General features: G+C 43.8%; 1 protein-coding gene across 1 annotated transcript in view; it reads right to left on the bottom strand.

Annotated features, from left to right (window-relative positions):
• Positions 1 to 8206: 8206 nt before the first annotated feature.
• Sel1l (SEL1L adaptor subunit of SYVN1 ubiquitin ligase) overlaps positions 8207 to 17415 on the bottom strand; it is a 49367-nt gene continuing 40158 nt past the window's right edge. Inside the window, exons 20-21 of the mRNA XM_003472335.5 lie at positions 14762 to 14890; positions 8207 to 12671 (exon numbers count right to left, since the gene is read on the bottom strand). Of these exons, the coding sequence (XP_003472383.1) occupies positions 12447 to 12671; positions 14762 to 14890 (354 nt within the window). The 3' untranslated portion in view covers positions 8207 to 12446. The remainder of the gene's footprint in view (positions 12672 to 14761; positions 14891 to 17415) is intronic.

Raw genomic sequence — 17415 nt, 5'->3', positions numbered from 1 at the left:
AGCATAATTTGCATGATAGGACAAAAAGAGAAACCAAGGGGTAAAGGCAACTAAGGCTGTTCGAGAGTTTTCAGGTCCTTCTCTAGTTGAGGGCTGTGACTCACATGCACTTCATTTGCTGGGGCTGTCTATGCAGGAGCACACACCCGTCCAGGTCTTTCAGAAACTTCTCACACCGAGATGAGGAAACCCTGTCCCCCCACAGCCGTCTGCTTCCAGTCACAGCCCATCAAGTTTGGTTCTTCCTCCAGAACCGTGGGCAGCCTTCTGCGGCTGAACCAGCTTCCTGCACCTGCCCGGAGAGGGCAATCTCTGCTCACTCGGAACAGCTGGCGGGCTCAGGGCAGAAGAGGAGGGAGAAGGTCCGCAGTGTGCCCAGCACAGCCAGGAGAGAGCTCCGAGATGAGCTGCTCTCTAGGGAGACCCTGGCAGGGGCTGTACGGGGTGGGCATTGGGAGCCAGGCTGGGGCTCCTCAACCCCAGAGCTGCCAGCTGCTGTCTGAGCAATCTCCCCAGTCCTCTTCCCTAGATTCTGAATAAGCTTCAGTAATATTTAAAGAACATTAATTTGGAATGTGTCTTTCACTGGCCCACTCAGGTCCAGCCCTAATCAGTGTACCGATTTTTAAAGATGCCTTTTTCTACTTGTTGGAACATTTGAAAAAAGATAGATGTTCTTTGGTGATCACGCAGATCCTGAAGCCATAAAGAAAAAGTTTGAGGCATTTGCTTATGTAACAAAAAAGTGTGCGTGTCAAACACATACCATCAAAGTGAACAAAAGCATATTTAAAGGGAGAAATCACTGGCAGTTCACTTTCCAGCAAGAGGTTCAATTCCTGAACATAAAAGCTCGCAGAAATCAATGAGGATCGATAGTCTAATGGGAAAAGCAAGCAACACGATTAACAGTTTGCAGGAAAAGAAATGCGTATCATTTTCTAGAACAGGAAAGATCATCCAGGCTTTGAGCAAAAGAAATGCAAAATATCCAGGTGTGATCCCACCTGTAAGGTCAGCATCTGAAAGGCCGAGGCAGGAAAATAGCAAGTTTGTCCAGCCCAGACAACTTAGTGACCTAAAAAAGGAAATGAAGTTCATGCAAAGGCCCTGGGTTCAGTCTCCAGTACTGAAACAAACAAACAAACTAACTAACTAACAAGCAAACAGCAAACCACCAAGAACATTTAGCAAATTCTTATTTAAAAAAAAATATATTTATATATGTATATTTTATTTTTGAGACAAGGGCTTATTATGTAGTTTGGGCTATCTTTGAACTCACTACATAGCCCTGATTGGCCTCAAACTCCCAGGGATTCTTCTGCCTCAGCCTCCTGAGTGCAGGGATTACATGTGTGCACCAAGAAATCCGACCTCACATTCTCACTGGGAGATGGGGTGGGGGTCACCGTCTCCTGGGTGCCTGTCTCTGAGTTCGTTGGAGCTGGAATCCTCCTTCGACACCTTGTCCAGTACTGGGTACCTGCTGGCTCTGCTCCTCTCTCAGCATGAAGCTGGAAGCCGCCTGTGGCGGTCACGTGCAGTGGGGCAAAGCGTCAGGAGCTCTGTTTCTCTGGGCGCTCCCCCCAGCACCGGGTAGACGATGTCAGCCAACATCTGTCCTCCACCACCTCAGCAGTCTCATACAAAAGATCAAGAGAGGTGCAGCGCGGCAGCATCGGTGACACCGCAGAGAGGCCCACGCGGTGCTTCTAGCAGCTAGTGATCTGGTTGTGGGAAGCTGGGGGCGCACACCCCTCAGATTTCATCTATTCTCAGGAAAGACTTCTGAAAAAGTTATGACAGGTTTTCCCTGCCCAACTTTCTTTCCGAAGTAGCCCTTTGGTTCCCTCTAGTGGAAATTTTGGTAACTACAGTCACCCTTTTTAGAGGAGCTGATGTGTTTTTTGCAGGTTTTAAATTAATAACAAGGTTGGAAGTCGGCACACACACACGCACACACACGCACACACGGAGTTGGGAGAGTTTATAGGACAACCTGCTGCAGTTTATTGTTCACCCCGAAAGCAGCAGTTCTAGCTGGAGAGAGGAGCCCGTGTGCATGATGAATCTATTCGAGGACCTAGCTCGCTGCCTGTGGTCACATAAACACATCACGTCGAGGAAGGAGAACAGAATGAAATGGCTGGGCATCTTCTCTAGTCACAGATTGAGGCACTTCCCATAAAGAATAGATGATAAGCACGCCTTAGTTTTCAGCTTTTAATAGGGCTAAAAACCAAACCAAACCAAATCAGTGCTTTCGCTAGACTGCCATTATAGAAGACTTTCGAGGGTGCCTAAGCTGCTCCTATTCCTTGCAAGTTTCCAGTGTCTTTCACCTGGGAGGTAAAGAAAGACACTGCGTGCAAGGCTGTGCCCTGTGTCGTCTGTGCGCTGTCCCTTTAGCCTGCAGCTTTGCTTAGGTCTCCTCCCTCCCAGCCCAGAGCACCCAGAGCGAGCGTTTGGGTGCTGTGAGATCCCCACACTGTGGCTAGGAGCGCAGCGGGCGTCTTTCTGCAGTGATGTAGGTACTCAGGGGTTCATGCTTTTCCCTTTGCAAAGGGCCTTATGACTTCAAAAGGCCACATTTAGTGCAGGGCCCTCTGTCCCCACTTGGGGAGCACAGCCTTTCCTGAGTGGGGTGGCAGCCGTCAGGCCTGGGCCCTGAAGTCACTTGACAGCACCCTTTTTGTTTTCCTCTCTGTCTGCTGCACTGTCTCCCCAGAAGGGATTTCTCCTGCTTGCTTGGGAACTGAGACCATCAGGCAGGAAAGCGGCTAAGTCACACACATAAACCCTTCAAGTACACTTTCGCTGCGGGTTCTCTGGAGATCTTTGTCATCCTCTATAACGGTATTTCTACCAGAAAGCCCGTCTGCTAATCCAGACAGTAATTGCACTAATTTGCATTGGGCACTGTGCCTTGCTGTGGACACACACTGGTGAGCAGGATGGGCTGGTGCCTGTGCTCTGGAGATTTAACAGGGAGGTGGAGATTAAACCACGCTGTAATCAACAGTAAGAAGGGCTGTAAAGGGAAAACCCAGCGGGGCATGGGACAGATGGACCCGATTTCCTGAGAGCACAGGCAATGGTGCATCTGGCCAGCAGGAGGAAGGGCAGAGAGGCAGGACGAAGTGGGGGGGGGGGAGCAGCTCAAAGAATTGAAAACAAAAGAGATTAACATTGCACACACACACACACACACACACACACACACACACACACACACACGTCTCCACTGGCCCCACTGGGCTTTTCCACTAGCTCGAACTACTTCAGGAAAGTGGACACGGGAAGTCTAGTGCTAGATCTGGGTTGGTAGCAGTTACCTGAGAAGCTCCTGGACCCTGAAGATGGGGACACAGTTTTGGCTTTGAAAAGCTCCTAAGGGCCACAGTGTAGCACAATTTTGAGGCTGGAGCTGTGTGATTTATTATTGTTCTTGTGTTCCCACGAGTTTCATGCAGAAAAGTTATCCTGAAGCAAGTCAAACACTGGTGTTTTCCGTAACTGATTTACGCACTATCAAGGTTGCTGGTGCCACAGAGAACGGGGAATCTGTGATTGCAGCAAGCTCGGCTCCAAGATTCCTTCTCTTCTGTCTCCCAGGAAGTCTTCCCCTGGGAAGCAGAGCCTGTTCCCTCACATGCACACCCTTGACTCTGGGCTCTATTTAAGATCCCTGAAGCCAATCCGAAGGAGCCCTGCAGCATCGCCTGGGCTCTCAGGATGGTGGCTGGAGGGATTTCTGCTACTCCAAAACCTCTCTGCATGTAAAGGGAGGCCCTGGGCAGTTCCTGGTGCCAGGCATGGCAATGTAGGAGCTGTTTTGGATATACCAGTCCCAGTAGACGTCACATGGTTCAGATCCCAACCACAGAGCTCCTGAAGCCATTTGTGCCACCTCCTCCCAGCCTGGACGTGGTGGAGCAGAATGAGCTACCTGAGTGCCCCAGATGCGCTTTGGTTTTAGCCCTGTAGCACAGCACTGATGCCTGCAAGCCCTGTAGTAGCTCAAGCTAAAAACAGACCGAGCGCCAGTGCGGACAAGGCTGATGTATGAAAGAGACAGGTGTTGCTCTTTCCTGTTCCCCATGGCCCTGGTTTATGTCTCTGTTATGAAACTTGCGAGCTGCGCTGAACATTCTGCACAGCAGAGTTCACAGTGGAGAGCTTGGGATTTCGAGACCAACACTAGCAGAGTGGTCTGAAAGCAAGTTGCTTGGCCTCTCCAAGTTTGCATCTTTATCTGTTAAGTGGGAGTAAAGAGTCCCAGTGTCATGGAGTGATCAACTCCAGCGCCTAAGTGTGCTTAGTGACGGTCACACGTTCTGTTCAGTCAGTCAGTCAATTGCAAAGATGGCTCATAGAGGATAAAACTGCTTTAAATCCATTCTTTTGTGTTTTCTCCCTGCAACTCTCTTTCAGTAGTGGAGATCGAACTCAGGGCCTTTACACCATGCCCTTTAAAACCCTCTCCTCCTTTTGACATAGAGTCTTGCTAAGTTATTCAAGCTGAGCTCGAATTTGTGATTATCCTGCCTCAGCCTTCTGGGGTACTGGGATCATAGATGTGCACCAGGATGCCTGGTTCATACTCATCTTAAAATTCATTTTACATTTAATACATGGAACACAGATCCTAGAGTAAAGATTGGTGAACAGAGCACAAAATGTTAGGTAACAAATTTTAAGATTGACTTTTGAAACATATATTGCCTGTATATTAGGAGCCAATTGTTTTAGGCCACTGGAATGTGTTATTTCTACCTCGAAGCCCCGTAAGAATCTGGTGTTGGTGAAAAAGTTACTTCAATTACTTCTCACATTTTAGTCCTAGTGGCTGGACAGGGTCCTCATGAGCACGCAGGGCAAGCTGGTCTGTGGACACCATGGGAGGTGAGGGGCTCACAGGGGCAACTGGCCGCTCAGGGTAGGATTCCACGGCACCTATTTCCTCCCTCTTTGCATTTAGCATTGACCATTAGTCCTTTTTATGAAAGGATCAGGAAACTCAGGATGACAGAAGGAGCAGTTGGAAACACGGAATCTGCAGGGCTGGGGATTTAGCCCAATGTCATAAGTGCCTGCTTGGTAAATATGAAGTTGCCATTTCGATCCTGGTACCAAAAACAAAAACAAAAAAAGGAATCCGCTCCAGGAGACTCCATGACCTTCGTGTCTGCAGCCCACCCTGAAGCATCTGCCCCATTTGTCATGATGACTTAGCCTGGGGTGGGGACACAGCTAAAAAGTCCCTTTTCACAGTGGTAACACATCTAATGGGATGCAATTTAGTTTTTATAATGTTAAGATTGGTTTACGTTCAGCCAGGTGTAATACCAGCACTCAGGAAGCTGAGACAGGAAGGCCACTGAGAGCTCAAGGCCAGCCTAAGTTATAAAGCGACAGCCTGCGTAAAAACCAAAGGCAAGACAAAACAAAACAAGATTAGGGTTTCATCTCTATTCACAATCTTCTATTTTATTACTCTACAGATTAAATGTCCTACCCTAATTTACCTTGCTGTCTGGTGACACCTAACACATTATTCCTCAGTTAAACTAACCCAAAACCACAAAATATCAATTTAGCTGTGAAAGTGTATTTACTGTTAAGTCTCAAATGGGCAATGAGACACAGATGCCAATGAAATAGACTTGTGAATCTTCAATTCCTTTTGTGTTTGCCTTGGGAAGAAAAAAAAGAAAAAGAATAAAAGGCTTCTGTCTCCAGCTCCGGTGCAGACAGTTCCACTTATGGTACGTGTTTCAATCAAAATAGGGCCACAGGGAAAATGTGTCTGCAACTAAGTAAATGTGTGAGCATTTCGTTGGACGCTACCAGCCAAAGAGCGCTGTCCACGCTGTCCACGTAGTGCAGGTTGGAAAAAAAGAAGTCAGTTTTGTACGAGGGCGCTAAGGGAAACACCCTTCTGCTGCTCATGCCACATAGAGTGACTCATCTCCGTGAGTTTCAGATTTCACTCAACTCAATTAAATTTTTCTAAGAAAAGCACGCTAGGGGTGAGGCTACGAGAGTGGGGGAACCCAGATGCTCAAACCCTGAAACCCACAGCTGTGTGGCCACACTCTGAAATAAATGTCTCCAAGAATGGAGATTTCTGTTCCCGTTTTAGTTCTGCATCATGTGAAACCGATGACATCTTAAATGTCCTAGTATGTGCAAGACAAGAGGAACTCTTTTCAACCCTGAGGGTTAAAGTCAATGCAATTCACTTGGAAGGAAGGAGCAGGCAAAAGAAACCGGATTGAAGAGCAAATACTTATTGAACAGCAAATTCTTACATGGATGCTCGTCAGTGAGCTGACTGACCACAATCTACCCCACCCCTCTAACTTTTCTTTGCGCTAGGGATCAAACTCACGTGATCAAACTCAAGTTTGCCAAGCAGACACTTACACCACTGAGCTACCCCCCCCCCCACCTCCTTTGTTTAAACAGGGTCTCGCTATGCAGTTCAGGCTGGCCTTGAACTCACTGTGTATCCGAGGTGGACCTCAAACTTTCATTCTCCTGACTCTGCCTCCCTAGTGCTGGGATTACAGGGCTGTGCCATCACACCCAGCCACAGAATACTCAGTTTACATGGGAGAAAAACATGTAAGGTGTATAGAAATGGGATTTCACACATATAATTCAGCATTAACCCTAGGTCTTGTTTATAAGAACTTAATCTAGCAAAAAATAACTTAATCTTCAGGAAAATCAACTTTGCCCAAAACGTAACATTAATAGTAAAATACTATCAGCCTAAAAGTTCTACCAGACTGATAGTCAGTATACTATTAATGTGTCAGGATCCGGTTATAAGCTTGTTCAGCCTGATGGCTTCTAAATAGCGGAAACACAGAAGTGTGCAAGGTCCAGAATGCAGTGATATTTCTTTTTGAGTTCTAAAGCTCTCTTGCTTTAAAGCATTAGAGTACTCGCTTTTATTTTGAATGCTAATTTTATTTTCATTTAATTACCTGTGATAAATATCTAGAAGGTAAAACTTTCCTTCTGCTTTTTTCAGTTCCTGTGACACTTTGTTTTGGATTTCAGGCCGTCCTGGAACTCACTCCATAGTCCAGGCTGGTCTTGAACTTAGTAAGTGTTCCCCTTCGTTCGTGGCTATTTCTAATTTTTACTTACATGAAATTCAGATATATGCAGCAACTTAGCCAAAGTAAATTTCTTTTTTTTTTTTTTTTTTGTCTTTTTCCTTTTTATCGGTACCAGGGATCAAACTCACGACTGCCTGCTTGCAAGGCAGGCGCTTATGCCACTGAGCTAAATCCCCAGCCCCAGTCAAAGTAAATTTCAAAACTGGTAAAACCAATCTGAATCAGGATCATAAAAGAAGGAAAGCAGCTCCAATCCATCCCGAAGGCTGAGGGCTTCGTCTTAACACCTTGTCAGGAAGGGGCCTCACCCCAGCTCCAGGCTGAGCCGGCGACCTGATGACTGATGTGGCTCTGAGACCCACCGAGCCCACAATTATTTCAGCCAAGGTCTTGTGGGGTGACGACTGCTCCCTGCAGCGCTGTGAGCTGACGTCTCCCCCAACATGCTCTCCCTATCCAGACTTCCCCACGCACCCTATCCTTCTAAGCCTCAGCTTTTTGTCTCTGTTGCCCCTTTGAGTTGGCTGCAAGGATGCGGAGGGCCAGACTGGAGGCCACTTCTGCCTCACACTGCTGTCAGGTGCTGCTTCTGGGAACTGAAGGGGCTTCACCGGGGCCAGGCAAGGGCTTTACCCCCGAGACGTCCCTAGCCCTGGCGTGCACTGAAGGGCTCTTGGCTGAGTATTTTCCATTTCCTCTCCGGCCTCACTTTAACAGGCATTATTGCACATGTGTGTCTCTGCAAGGATTGCTAAAAACTTCCTGAAACAAGAGACCGCACTAACACACTGACTCTAAATCGGGGAGAGTGAGTGTACTATAGTGACACAGGCCCCTTGGGTCTCATGTGTCAGGGACTGAACATTCCTTAGCAGATTTATCTTTTCCCTGGAGCAATACTGGACTTACAGGAGTCTGAATTTCATGTGTGGATTCAAACTGCTCCAAATGAGTGTTTTCCAGAAGTTTATGAATTTCCAAAAATGTTCCTTAAGAAGGTGAGTCATTCAGCATAAGAGATGTGATCAGGAATGCGCTTGGTTGTGGTACACTACACAACACAGACACCCAGAGGTGGAATCTTTATTTCACAAGGTTCAAGATACAGTACAAAACGAATCTGTACATCTCTCTATTAACAGGGTTTGTTTACACAATTATATTACACTTCGCCAGCCTGTATACTGTATTTCATTAAATACAAAATCAATTTACAAAAAGAATCTACCGTGGTGTTCCTTTACAATGCCAGCTTAGGGTCTTTTAAAACTTCCTCTCCTAAATATTCATAGTGGTTACTTTGATCATATCAACATTGTTCAATGAGAGAGAAATAGTGTTAGCTGGTGTGTCAATCCAAGGAGTAAACACAGGACACGTGAGAGGGCACCCTGCATATAAACAGGACCCTTCTCATGTTAACAAATATTAGATTTCTACTTGTGTAAGCAGTCCCTTTCAGATACAAATTACTGTACTTGGGGGATTTTAAATTTTCTTCAAATACCAGCTGGATGGAAAAATTTAGTTTCTCAATGACAAAACATTTAAAAACCAGGTAACCCCTCAGACAATATACCATTCAGAAATTTTACATTTTCACTATTTGAGTAACGAATGATGAGAACATACACATAAAAAAGTTTTTTTTTTTTGTTCTATCATTTCTTGCATATTTCTAGTCACAATATTGAATAATATATTAAGTTCACTTTAAAAACAAATGCTGGCTGTCACTGGAACAAATATAGCCCTGTTCTTTTTGCCAGGTAAAAACCTGACACTTCTTGTTTTGAAATGTGCATGTGATCTGTTAGCCCAAGCCTCTGTCAAGGAAGTTTTTGCAGATACAGTCAGACTTAGTGTAAGGTGTGGTGGCACACACCAGTAATCCCAGCACTCTGAAAGGCTGAGGTGGCCGAGGCAGGAAGATCCCAAGTTTGAGCCCAGGCTGGGCAACTTAGCGAGACCTTGTCTTGAAACAGACATTAGTACACATGCTACACACAAGAACAACTATGGTTTTCATTTAAAGGTCTGCATGCAAACTTCCAAAACACTGGTTTGAAGAACAACGTAAGGAGCAAGGTGAAGGAAAAAATAAAAGAAAAAAATGCTACACGTGTGTCTGTGTGTGTGTTTCTAGAAGGTTTAATCATCAGATCATTACCAGACTGCTGGTGGCTCTCTAAGCTTCGCCAGTGGTACAGAGACAAAACAGTTTGGTGGTAAAACTCTCAGAAATTACCCTTAAACACAGAAGAGCAGCAAAACCTCTAGAATCAACATTAATAGTTCATAATCTGATTTAAATTCTAAACAGTCAATTTTGGAAAAAAACCACCTTTCATTTACCTTTTCTTTCTTTTTTGGTCTTTTTCTTTTTTATCGGTACCGGGGATCGAACTCACGACCACCTGCTTGCAAGGCAGGTGCTTATGCCGCTGAGCTAAATCCCCAGCCCTTCATTTACGTTTTCTGTGCCACTGACTATTAACCAAAAGTAAGACAAGTCTCACCTATAAAACAGAAACAAAAATTTTAAGCACAAAAAGAAAAACAACAACAAATGAACAACCCTCCCCAAAAAACCAAAATACACACACCCACACACACACACACCTATGTCACCCTGGTAAAATAAGATAGAAGCAAAACAGGTGGTTTTAAGATTCTGAAACTTCTGGCTGGCCAACAAAGCAAAGCACGAGAACTGAAACTGAACTGTCCGGGCAGCTCTGACAGCTGAGAACACAGAGGTGCCAGGAGATGGGCTGCAGCTCCACTGGCAAGTCTACACCCTAACACTACGACTCCTGAGCCCTGGAGTTAGTTTAATGTCACTGACATTAACTAGCTTGAGTTATTGTTATTTTATTCAAATGGATGCCATTTGATTAGATAAGTAAGTACTGTGCATTATTTTTAGGAGAAAAACCAAACCCAATTCCTATTTGCTTAGGTACCACGTATCATGAACCAAAAGATACAGGGAACCAAGTATTTTGAGACAGTCTTTTAAAAGAAGCTGTAAGGGCTGAGTTATTTTAAACATACCATCTAAACTTTTGGAAGCAAAAGGCCCAGGGGAAAACAGGAGGTAGAGACACGCCAAGGAAAGGCTATCTGCAGCATTATTAATAACAAAAATGGACAGGACAAGGGGACAGTGACGGGAAGCCTGTTAGCAGGGAAGAACCAGACCACACTTGCCCATCTGGCCTTAGGTAGTGCACGCCAATTTAAGCAGTGTTTTCTCCAAGTACCAGGCGAGGGAGCAAAGCTTGATACAGAAATGCTGCGCAAGGAGAAAGTGGGTAGACGCTAGGGAAGGAAAAGTGGAATTCTGTAGTCATCTCTTACAAGCATTTTCACTTTTTGAGGCAGGGTCTTCCTGTGCGGCTCAGGCTGGTTTCAAATCATGGGGTCACATGATCCTCTTGCCTCACCCTTCCAAGTGGCTGGGGCCTTCAATTCTGAATAATTAACACAGTGCTTTCTAAATAAAGTGTGGCTACCCCCCTGGGTTACACCTGCTCTGAAGGGGTGGAGCAGAGGCACCTGTGAGAATGTCAACATACTGTACCACCCGCAGTCCACTATAAATGTAGGAGACTGACAGTCTCCATATTTACAAGGGCTGCCCAAAGCAATGTCACACTTTTGAGGGCAGATTTCCTCTCTCTCACAGATACGCTTTTGTACGGATGGTCCTCTCTGTGACTTCTTCAAATGTGGAAGCAGATATCTGGGAGGAAAGTTTGCTTACCAGGTTTCCCATAAGACTCTAAACACACACAAAAAAGCATACAAGTTCACATTTAAAGCCTTCATGTTCCCTGTAGACTGACTAAATCTAGTTCTAAAAACAACCCTGACTTCAAAATCCATAGCATTAAAACTCTACAAGTAACGAACTCTTCAAGTTTTCCAGTAGAGGGGTTCACAATGTGTCCACAGATAGCTCATTCACTAATGAGTCTCAGGTCAGCCCCCACCATTTGATGGCATGAAGAAATCCAAAGTCAGCTTATGTGTTAGTTCTTTCATTTGAGTGATTATGCGAAGCTGTCAATTTTCTTTTTGGTTGTTTTTTGCTTATCTAACCAGGTGATTCTATGGTGCAGCAGCCCTGAATTTCCTAAGTTAGTAACACAGTGGGAGGATGGTGAGCATGATCAAGAAGCAAGCAGCTGACTTCCTCCTGTAACATCAAAGTGTCAGAAATGAAAAGCTACCCAGGCACACACAACGGTACAAACAGGCCTGGCTTTTCATCGGTCACCAAGTTTAACCCACCTTCAATGCTCTCAGCTACAGCAGATACTGTGGGCCGTACACTGAAAATGCTATTTCATGTCTGAAGGGCTCAGGAGAGTGACTGGTTCTCTGTGTAGTAAGAAATGCAAAGTAAAACAAAATCTGGGAGCAAATGCTTCAACCTTTAGGAAAGTGTGTTTATGATGTCGGTATCCCACGCGAAGTTCTTTAGTATGCTTTTAACTTCGTCCACTTAGTCCATCCTCTGGCTTCTGGATCAAGGCTCTGTATACTCAAAATAAACAAGCAGATTACATGGAGTAGGCGGGGCAGGTTCATGTTAGCAAAGAAATCTGTGCACAGGATCCTACATGTATTCCAGGACAATGAGGTGCAGTCCCCACAGAACTCTTTCAACAAAGCCTTTCTTTCAGTCTTTGAAGGGAAGGATGGTCTGAAGCGTGACAACTGCCTGTAAGAAGAAACCTCCCCATTTTCCCTTTTCAGATAAAAAAAGAAAAATGCTGCATATGAGTACTTGCATGTGGATGGTACACGTTTCTCATTATCAGTTCCAAACACTTTGAAGATACATATTTTTTTTTTGGTTTTGTTTTTTACTTTCAAACTTTTAAACATGTTTATGGTTAAAGTTGCAACTGACTGGGTTTTCCTTTTACATCAATCAGTTCTTAGTGTTGATGCACGAGACCTATGAGAACTTCAGCACATTGGGCGAATGATGGAAAGGACCCAAGAAAGGGATAGCGGGGTACGGCAGACATTATTCTGAGTGTCTTACCTGTTTCCAGACACCACCCTCCCCCCCAAAAAAAGGAGAGCCACTGAGAGTTGTTATTTCATATGGCACTGAAACAAACATTCAGCTTAGTTTAGGTAAGAGTTACTTATCCCTGAAAATAAAGGCATCAGATTCTAAGCAGCTTTAGGAATTCAACGCTTCCTTGTGCCTCTTCCAGGAGGTGCCACCAATCCAGAGTCTTAATTAAGTCAGATGCAAGTCCGAAGCAAACAAGTTCCATGTTGTTACTGATCGAGGCCGGGCTGGGGCAGCTGCTGCTCAGGTGGCCCCTCTGGCTGGGGTGGGGCTGGCCGTGGCCCCGGAGGCCTGGGCATGGGCAGCTCCTGGTGCTGTCTCTGTCTGTAGGCTATGACTGTCCCCAGAAGCAGCGCAATGATGGTCATGAGGTAAAGGTCCCACTCGGGTCCCAGAAGCTGGTCCAGGTCAAGCTGAGTGAACAGATCTCGAATCTTTATGAAAATAATGTAAAAATCGTTACTACTTCAGTGTCAGACAAGGGACTGTGCAAGCTGCGTCACAAATTACAGACAAAGACAGAACTTAAAAACGTGTAATAGGGTTCTTTCCATCAGTAGTATAATGTACCGACTGTCAACCATTTTTCACAGCGAATCTTTGAAAGGAACACAGGGCAATGAAGGAATGAGGGAAGACAGAGAGCATCTCGGGACACCTGTCATCCATCCGAAGTGACGGAACAATGGCTGCAAGGGTCACTTCTAATGACAGCTGCCCTGGGCCACTACTTCTCTCACGTAATTAAAAATTGTATGTTGAACAGATGACTGAACAATGCTTTTTTGCTAGGTTTTAATTAAAACTGCATTAATGTGAAGTTGAACTTAAAAGTTATGCCCATCATCTATGAGACTCTGATTTATTGTCACTTTTGAAAATGACCAGCATTTTCTGTTTTTCCCAAAACTGTAAATATAGGATATTTCTTTAAATAATATTACGTCTGAAAAGGTCCTCATAACACATATTTGTAAGTCTAGTGGCTAAGTTTTTCTGGAAACATTGCAAACTACTGCCTAAGTTTCTGGAGCAGGTATCTGAGATGGAAGGTTTTGTGCTTTTCGTACTGCCTGATTTTCTTACCATCAACACTTAGTACTCTCACATTTTTTAAAAAGTTGGAATATCTGAGTCATAAGATTATGTTGCTTTTATATTTCCATATTTTAAAAAAGCAAATTTACAATCTATTCAGTATGGTGTATTTTGCAGCATCAAATGCTAGGCCAGTGAAGGCAAACCTTTTAGAGACGTGTGCTCACACTGCAACCCCAAACCTGCTCATTTATCACCAGGCGCCAGCACTGCAATTAAACCCAGACACTGAGGTTTTGGTTTAGAAAAAACAACTCAAAACATTAACATCTTTTGTCTTCAAAGAAAAACAACACATGTATCACAGCCTGGCCACCACTGTCCCAGATGACCGATGGTGAGTGAAGTTGTGGGGGACAAAGGTCTGAAGGGGCCCTGACAGCGGGTCAGGGAGCTGGCGCACTGCTAGCTTTGTCACTAGAGGAGTAAGACTATTTCAGTGGCAGAGGGCACAGCACACCACGGCTCATGCTGCCCAGTGTGACAGCACTTGTCGTTCCAAGTGGCAACTGGCAGCTCGTGCTGCAGTGTCCAGCGACCTGGAGCCCGGGCTCGAGTGGCAGAGAGAAGTCCTGTTCTCTTTACTGATGGTGGAGCACGTGGACTGTATTTGTATGTGTGTAGCACTGAAAATGAAGGCCTGACCTGGGGCTAACGCTGAAGAGCACACCAACCCGTTCTGAAAGACTTTAACAGAGGCTGAAACACCGTCCACCATCCTTGCCTAGTTCTGCATGAACTAACGTTACACGGCCTTTTTTTTTTTTTTTTTTTTTTTAAACAAGAGCTCTGAACATTTTAGGGTCAACTCTAGGTACTGTGAGGAAAGTATAGAACTGGAAGAACATGATAGCACCTACCTGTAAGTATTAGATGAAGTTAGTGGTTTTGAAGAGAACAGGTAATCCATACCCTATGTCGGTTCTACTATTAACTTGTTTAATTTAAACAACTCCAGCTATTTTTAGAGAAGGAAATTCTGGTGGCAATTATAACCCAAGCTCTATTAACAGAGGAATATGAAGGCCAACAGCCTTGGCAGTGTCTTAGGTTCTTCTTCTTCCTTTTTGAAGAGACTGCCTGGTAATCACCTGACTTTATGTTTGCTGTGTTAACTCCTGTTTCCACTGTCATGAGTTAATCTTGGTTTTCCCTAAACCAGAAAACATACGCACCAATGCAAGTGCTTCAGCACTAGGAGCGACAGGACTTCACAATGTTGCCTCTGTGTTGTGCAAACAGTTTTGTGTCTACACTCAACCCTCACCTGGTGAGGTCTTTCGGTGCTTCACGCGGGCAGAGGAAGGGTGAGATCTGACGCTCATAGCGTATTCCTCTCTATGCCCAAGAACTATTAAGACACGAACTCCCAGGCCTGGGACAGGGAATCACCTGGATTTAATGAAAAAATGCACAGACCACTTACATTTGTTTCCCTTATGTACTGTAAGAAGTACACAACGCCCAATTTGCAGAGTGCTAGGAAGACCGGGACTTGTGCATCTGGGCTGGCTTCTGCTGCCATGTCATAAAAGCGTTTTGCAAGATGAATATCCTGTAATAAAAGTAAAGAGACAAAAATTCATTCCTTGTCACAGCAGGTACGAATACTTTTCAGTTTTTATATTTGGAAAATTTGATTTACCTTTCAACTTTTCTTTTTAAGATGGATTTCCCTCACCTAAAACCACCAAACAAAACCTCAAGTTTTCTGATTTAATTATCTAACTGCAAAATTTTGATAAATTAAATAAAAAATTAGAACACCAAGCTCATTTCTCTCCAATGTAACATCCTGTTTGCTTATGCAGATATGCTGGATGCAGGAACTGTCTACTGTTAACTGAAGTCCAGTGGCACGTTGCAAGTTTTAAGCTGATTTTTTCTATATTTCACTCGGTATAAGACATTTTGGTTTAGTTTAAATCCTTAGGTCCCTCAAGATTTCCCAAGAGGCTCTCATTTTGGCCAGTGTTAAGGGGTCACATCTCCTCAACATCCACACAGGCCTTCTTCTGAGGAGGCGGCACCCGAGATCAGGCCTGGGTGCAGAGAGACCCTACTCCATGCAGAGAGGCACCGCGCTTGCCAGCAGTCCGGTCTCAGGTCCACTGCCTGGGCATGCAGGGACCTCAGGGATCACCGCATAAACAAACACCCTACAACACTGGTTTTGGAGAAGGGTCCTGTACTGACTAATTGAAAACCTATTATAGGCCATCTGGTCTTCGATGCATTTCTATAAAGGAATAAATGAGTCATTAATTTTGGTTTAGGATGGAGTGTTGGAAATTTGGATAATGCTAGAATGAACGGAACAGTGAGAACTGTGACCATTTTCACTTAAAAATCCCCCCTGTTCTACCCCGAAAGAATTCCATGAGAAACAAAAAGAGCTAAAAATGACTTTTCCCCTACATATTTAAATACAGTTATTTCAGCCAATCCTTGGTATGTCATTAGTTAAAAAGAAAGGCATCTTCAAATAACGTCAGCAGCATAGTGTCTCTGATTTTTAAAAATCCGGGTGGCATGCAGCTCATGCACCCCCTTAGAGTGTCCAAGGCCCTGGGGTCCATCCCTCACAGAAACAAAACAAAACAAAACAAAACAAAACAAAACAAAACAAAACAAAACAAAAGTAACAAAACTTGAGACCTCTTTTGGACTGCTCTATTTCTCAAAATCATGAGTTCAAACTATGTGATAACACAAACTATGTATGATTCAATAGTGATTAAAACTAACCCATCCTGTTTCCAGCTGTCCTCATCTTAACACTTTGTAGCTGTCTAGCTACCCTAGATGAAGAACATTAGTATGCAGCACTATGAATATTTCTTTCATTTAAAAATAGGAAAAACTGGGAAAAGGTAATCATGATGTGCTATAAAAAGTAAAGGAATTATTGTATTTGGCCAGGAATATTTATTCTCAAAAGATGAACTCAAGTTCCTTCCCACTATGCTCATCAAAATACTACCACACCTTTTTTAGTCACAAATATGTATACTATTTATATTTGATTAGATTAGAAAGCAATTTATGAGTACACATTAATTTTCTTGTTTTATAATCTATTATTTGAACAGATTATTAGAGTTATACATCCTAAATATATCCTTAAGTGCTATAATTTATATGTGATCTTTAGATATAAAACAAATAAATTAAAAACTGATAAATTAAAAGTCTGATAAATTAGTCTTGCTGGGCTGACAATGGAGAGAGGCTCCATTAAAAATGTGACACATCAGACATCTTTCTCGAAACTGAACACACTGAGTCTGCAACCCCAGAGTTTTGATAAAACTGCACTGAAGTATCTGAGAGTAATAATTAATATTATAAAATATAAAAATTTACATACTGAAGTAAAATAACAATTTTTTAGAAAATGCAACTTGCCAAAATACAGTATATTAGCAGAATGAAATCAACAAATTTCTCTCCACCCCGGCTGGTCTGGCAGCCTGAGGGGTACAGCAAACAGCCGCACTGGAAGCCGCGGGAGCTTTTCCTGTGCTCTGCACAGAGGCATGTGAATGAGGGGCCCGCGGGTCAGGGCACAGCTCGTCCTGCAGTCTCTGGTTTCCAGTGCTTTCATGTCACGGATCAGGTCAGGGGATGGCGCACTTACAGACGACGTCTTAATGACATCACTGACCACCGGTACATGACAAAGCAGCTGGAAGAGCCGAATGACTGCGGTAATGAACTCCGCCATTCCTACCGACTTATCCACGTGAACAAGGTTTCAGTCAGACATTTATAAAAACAGCAGAATTAGTGCTAAGCCCATAAAGTATACAGAAACTTATTTTTTAAAAGATAGTTTTTTTCCTCAAAAGTGTATTGTTTGATTTGAGTAACAATTCATTAATTACTGGCCAACCTTGACTAGTCACTTGAATTTTTCTTAATATTAATCTTTTTATGTCTAGCTCATAGAAAATAAAGCTCAAAATAAATTTATATAACTGTTTCAGGTAAGTATGACAGAATGACCAGTTAAACACCCAATCATTAAAAATATTAATACTGGATTATAATTTTATGAGGAAGCAGTGGTTGAAAATA

This window comes from Cavia porcellus, unplaced genomic scaffold, assembly GCF_034190915.1.
Source record: "Cavia porcellus strain 051 isolate PalLab524CR breed Dunkin Hartley unplaced genomic scaffold, mCavPor4.1 scaffold_31, whole genome shotgun sequence".
In the NCBI taxonomy this organism is placed as follows: domain Eukaryota; kingdom Metazoa; phylum Chordata; class Mammalia; order Rodentia; family Caviidae; genus Cavia; species Cavia porcellus.
This window is presented reverse-complemented; position numbering and strand designations above follow the sequence as displayed.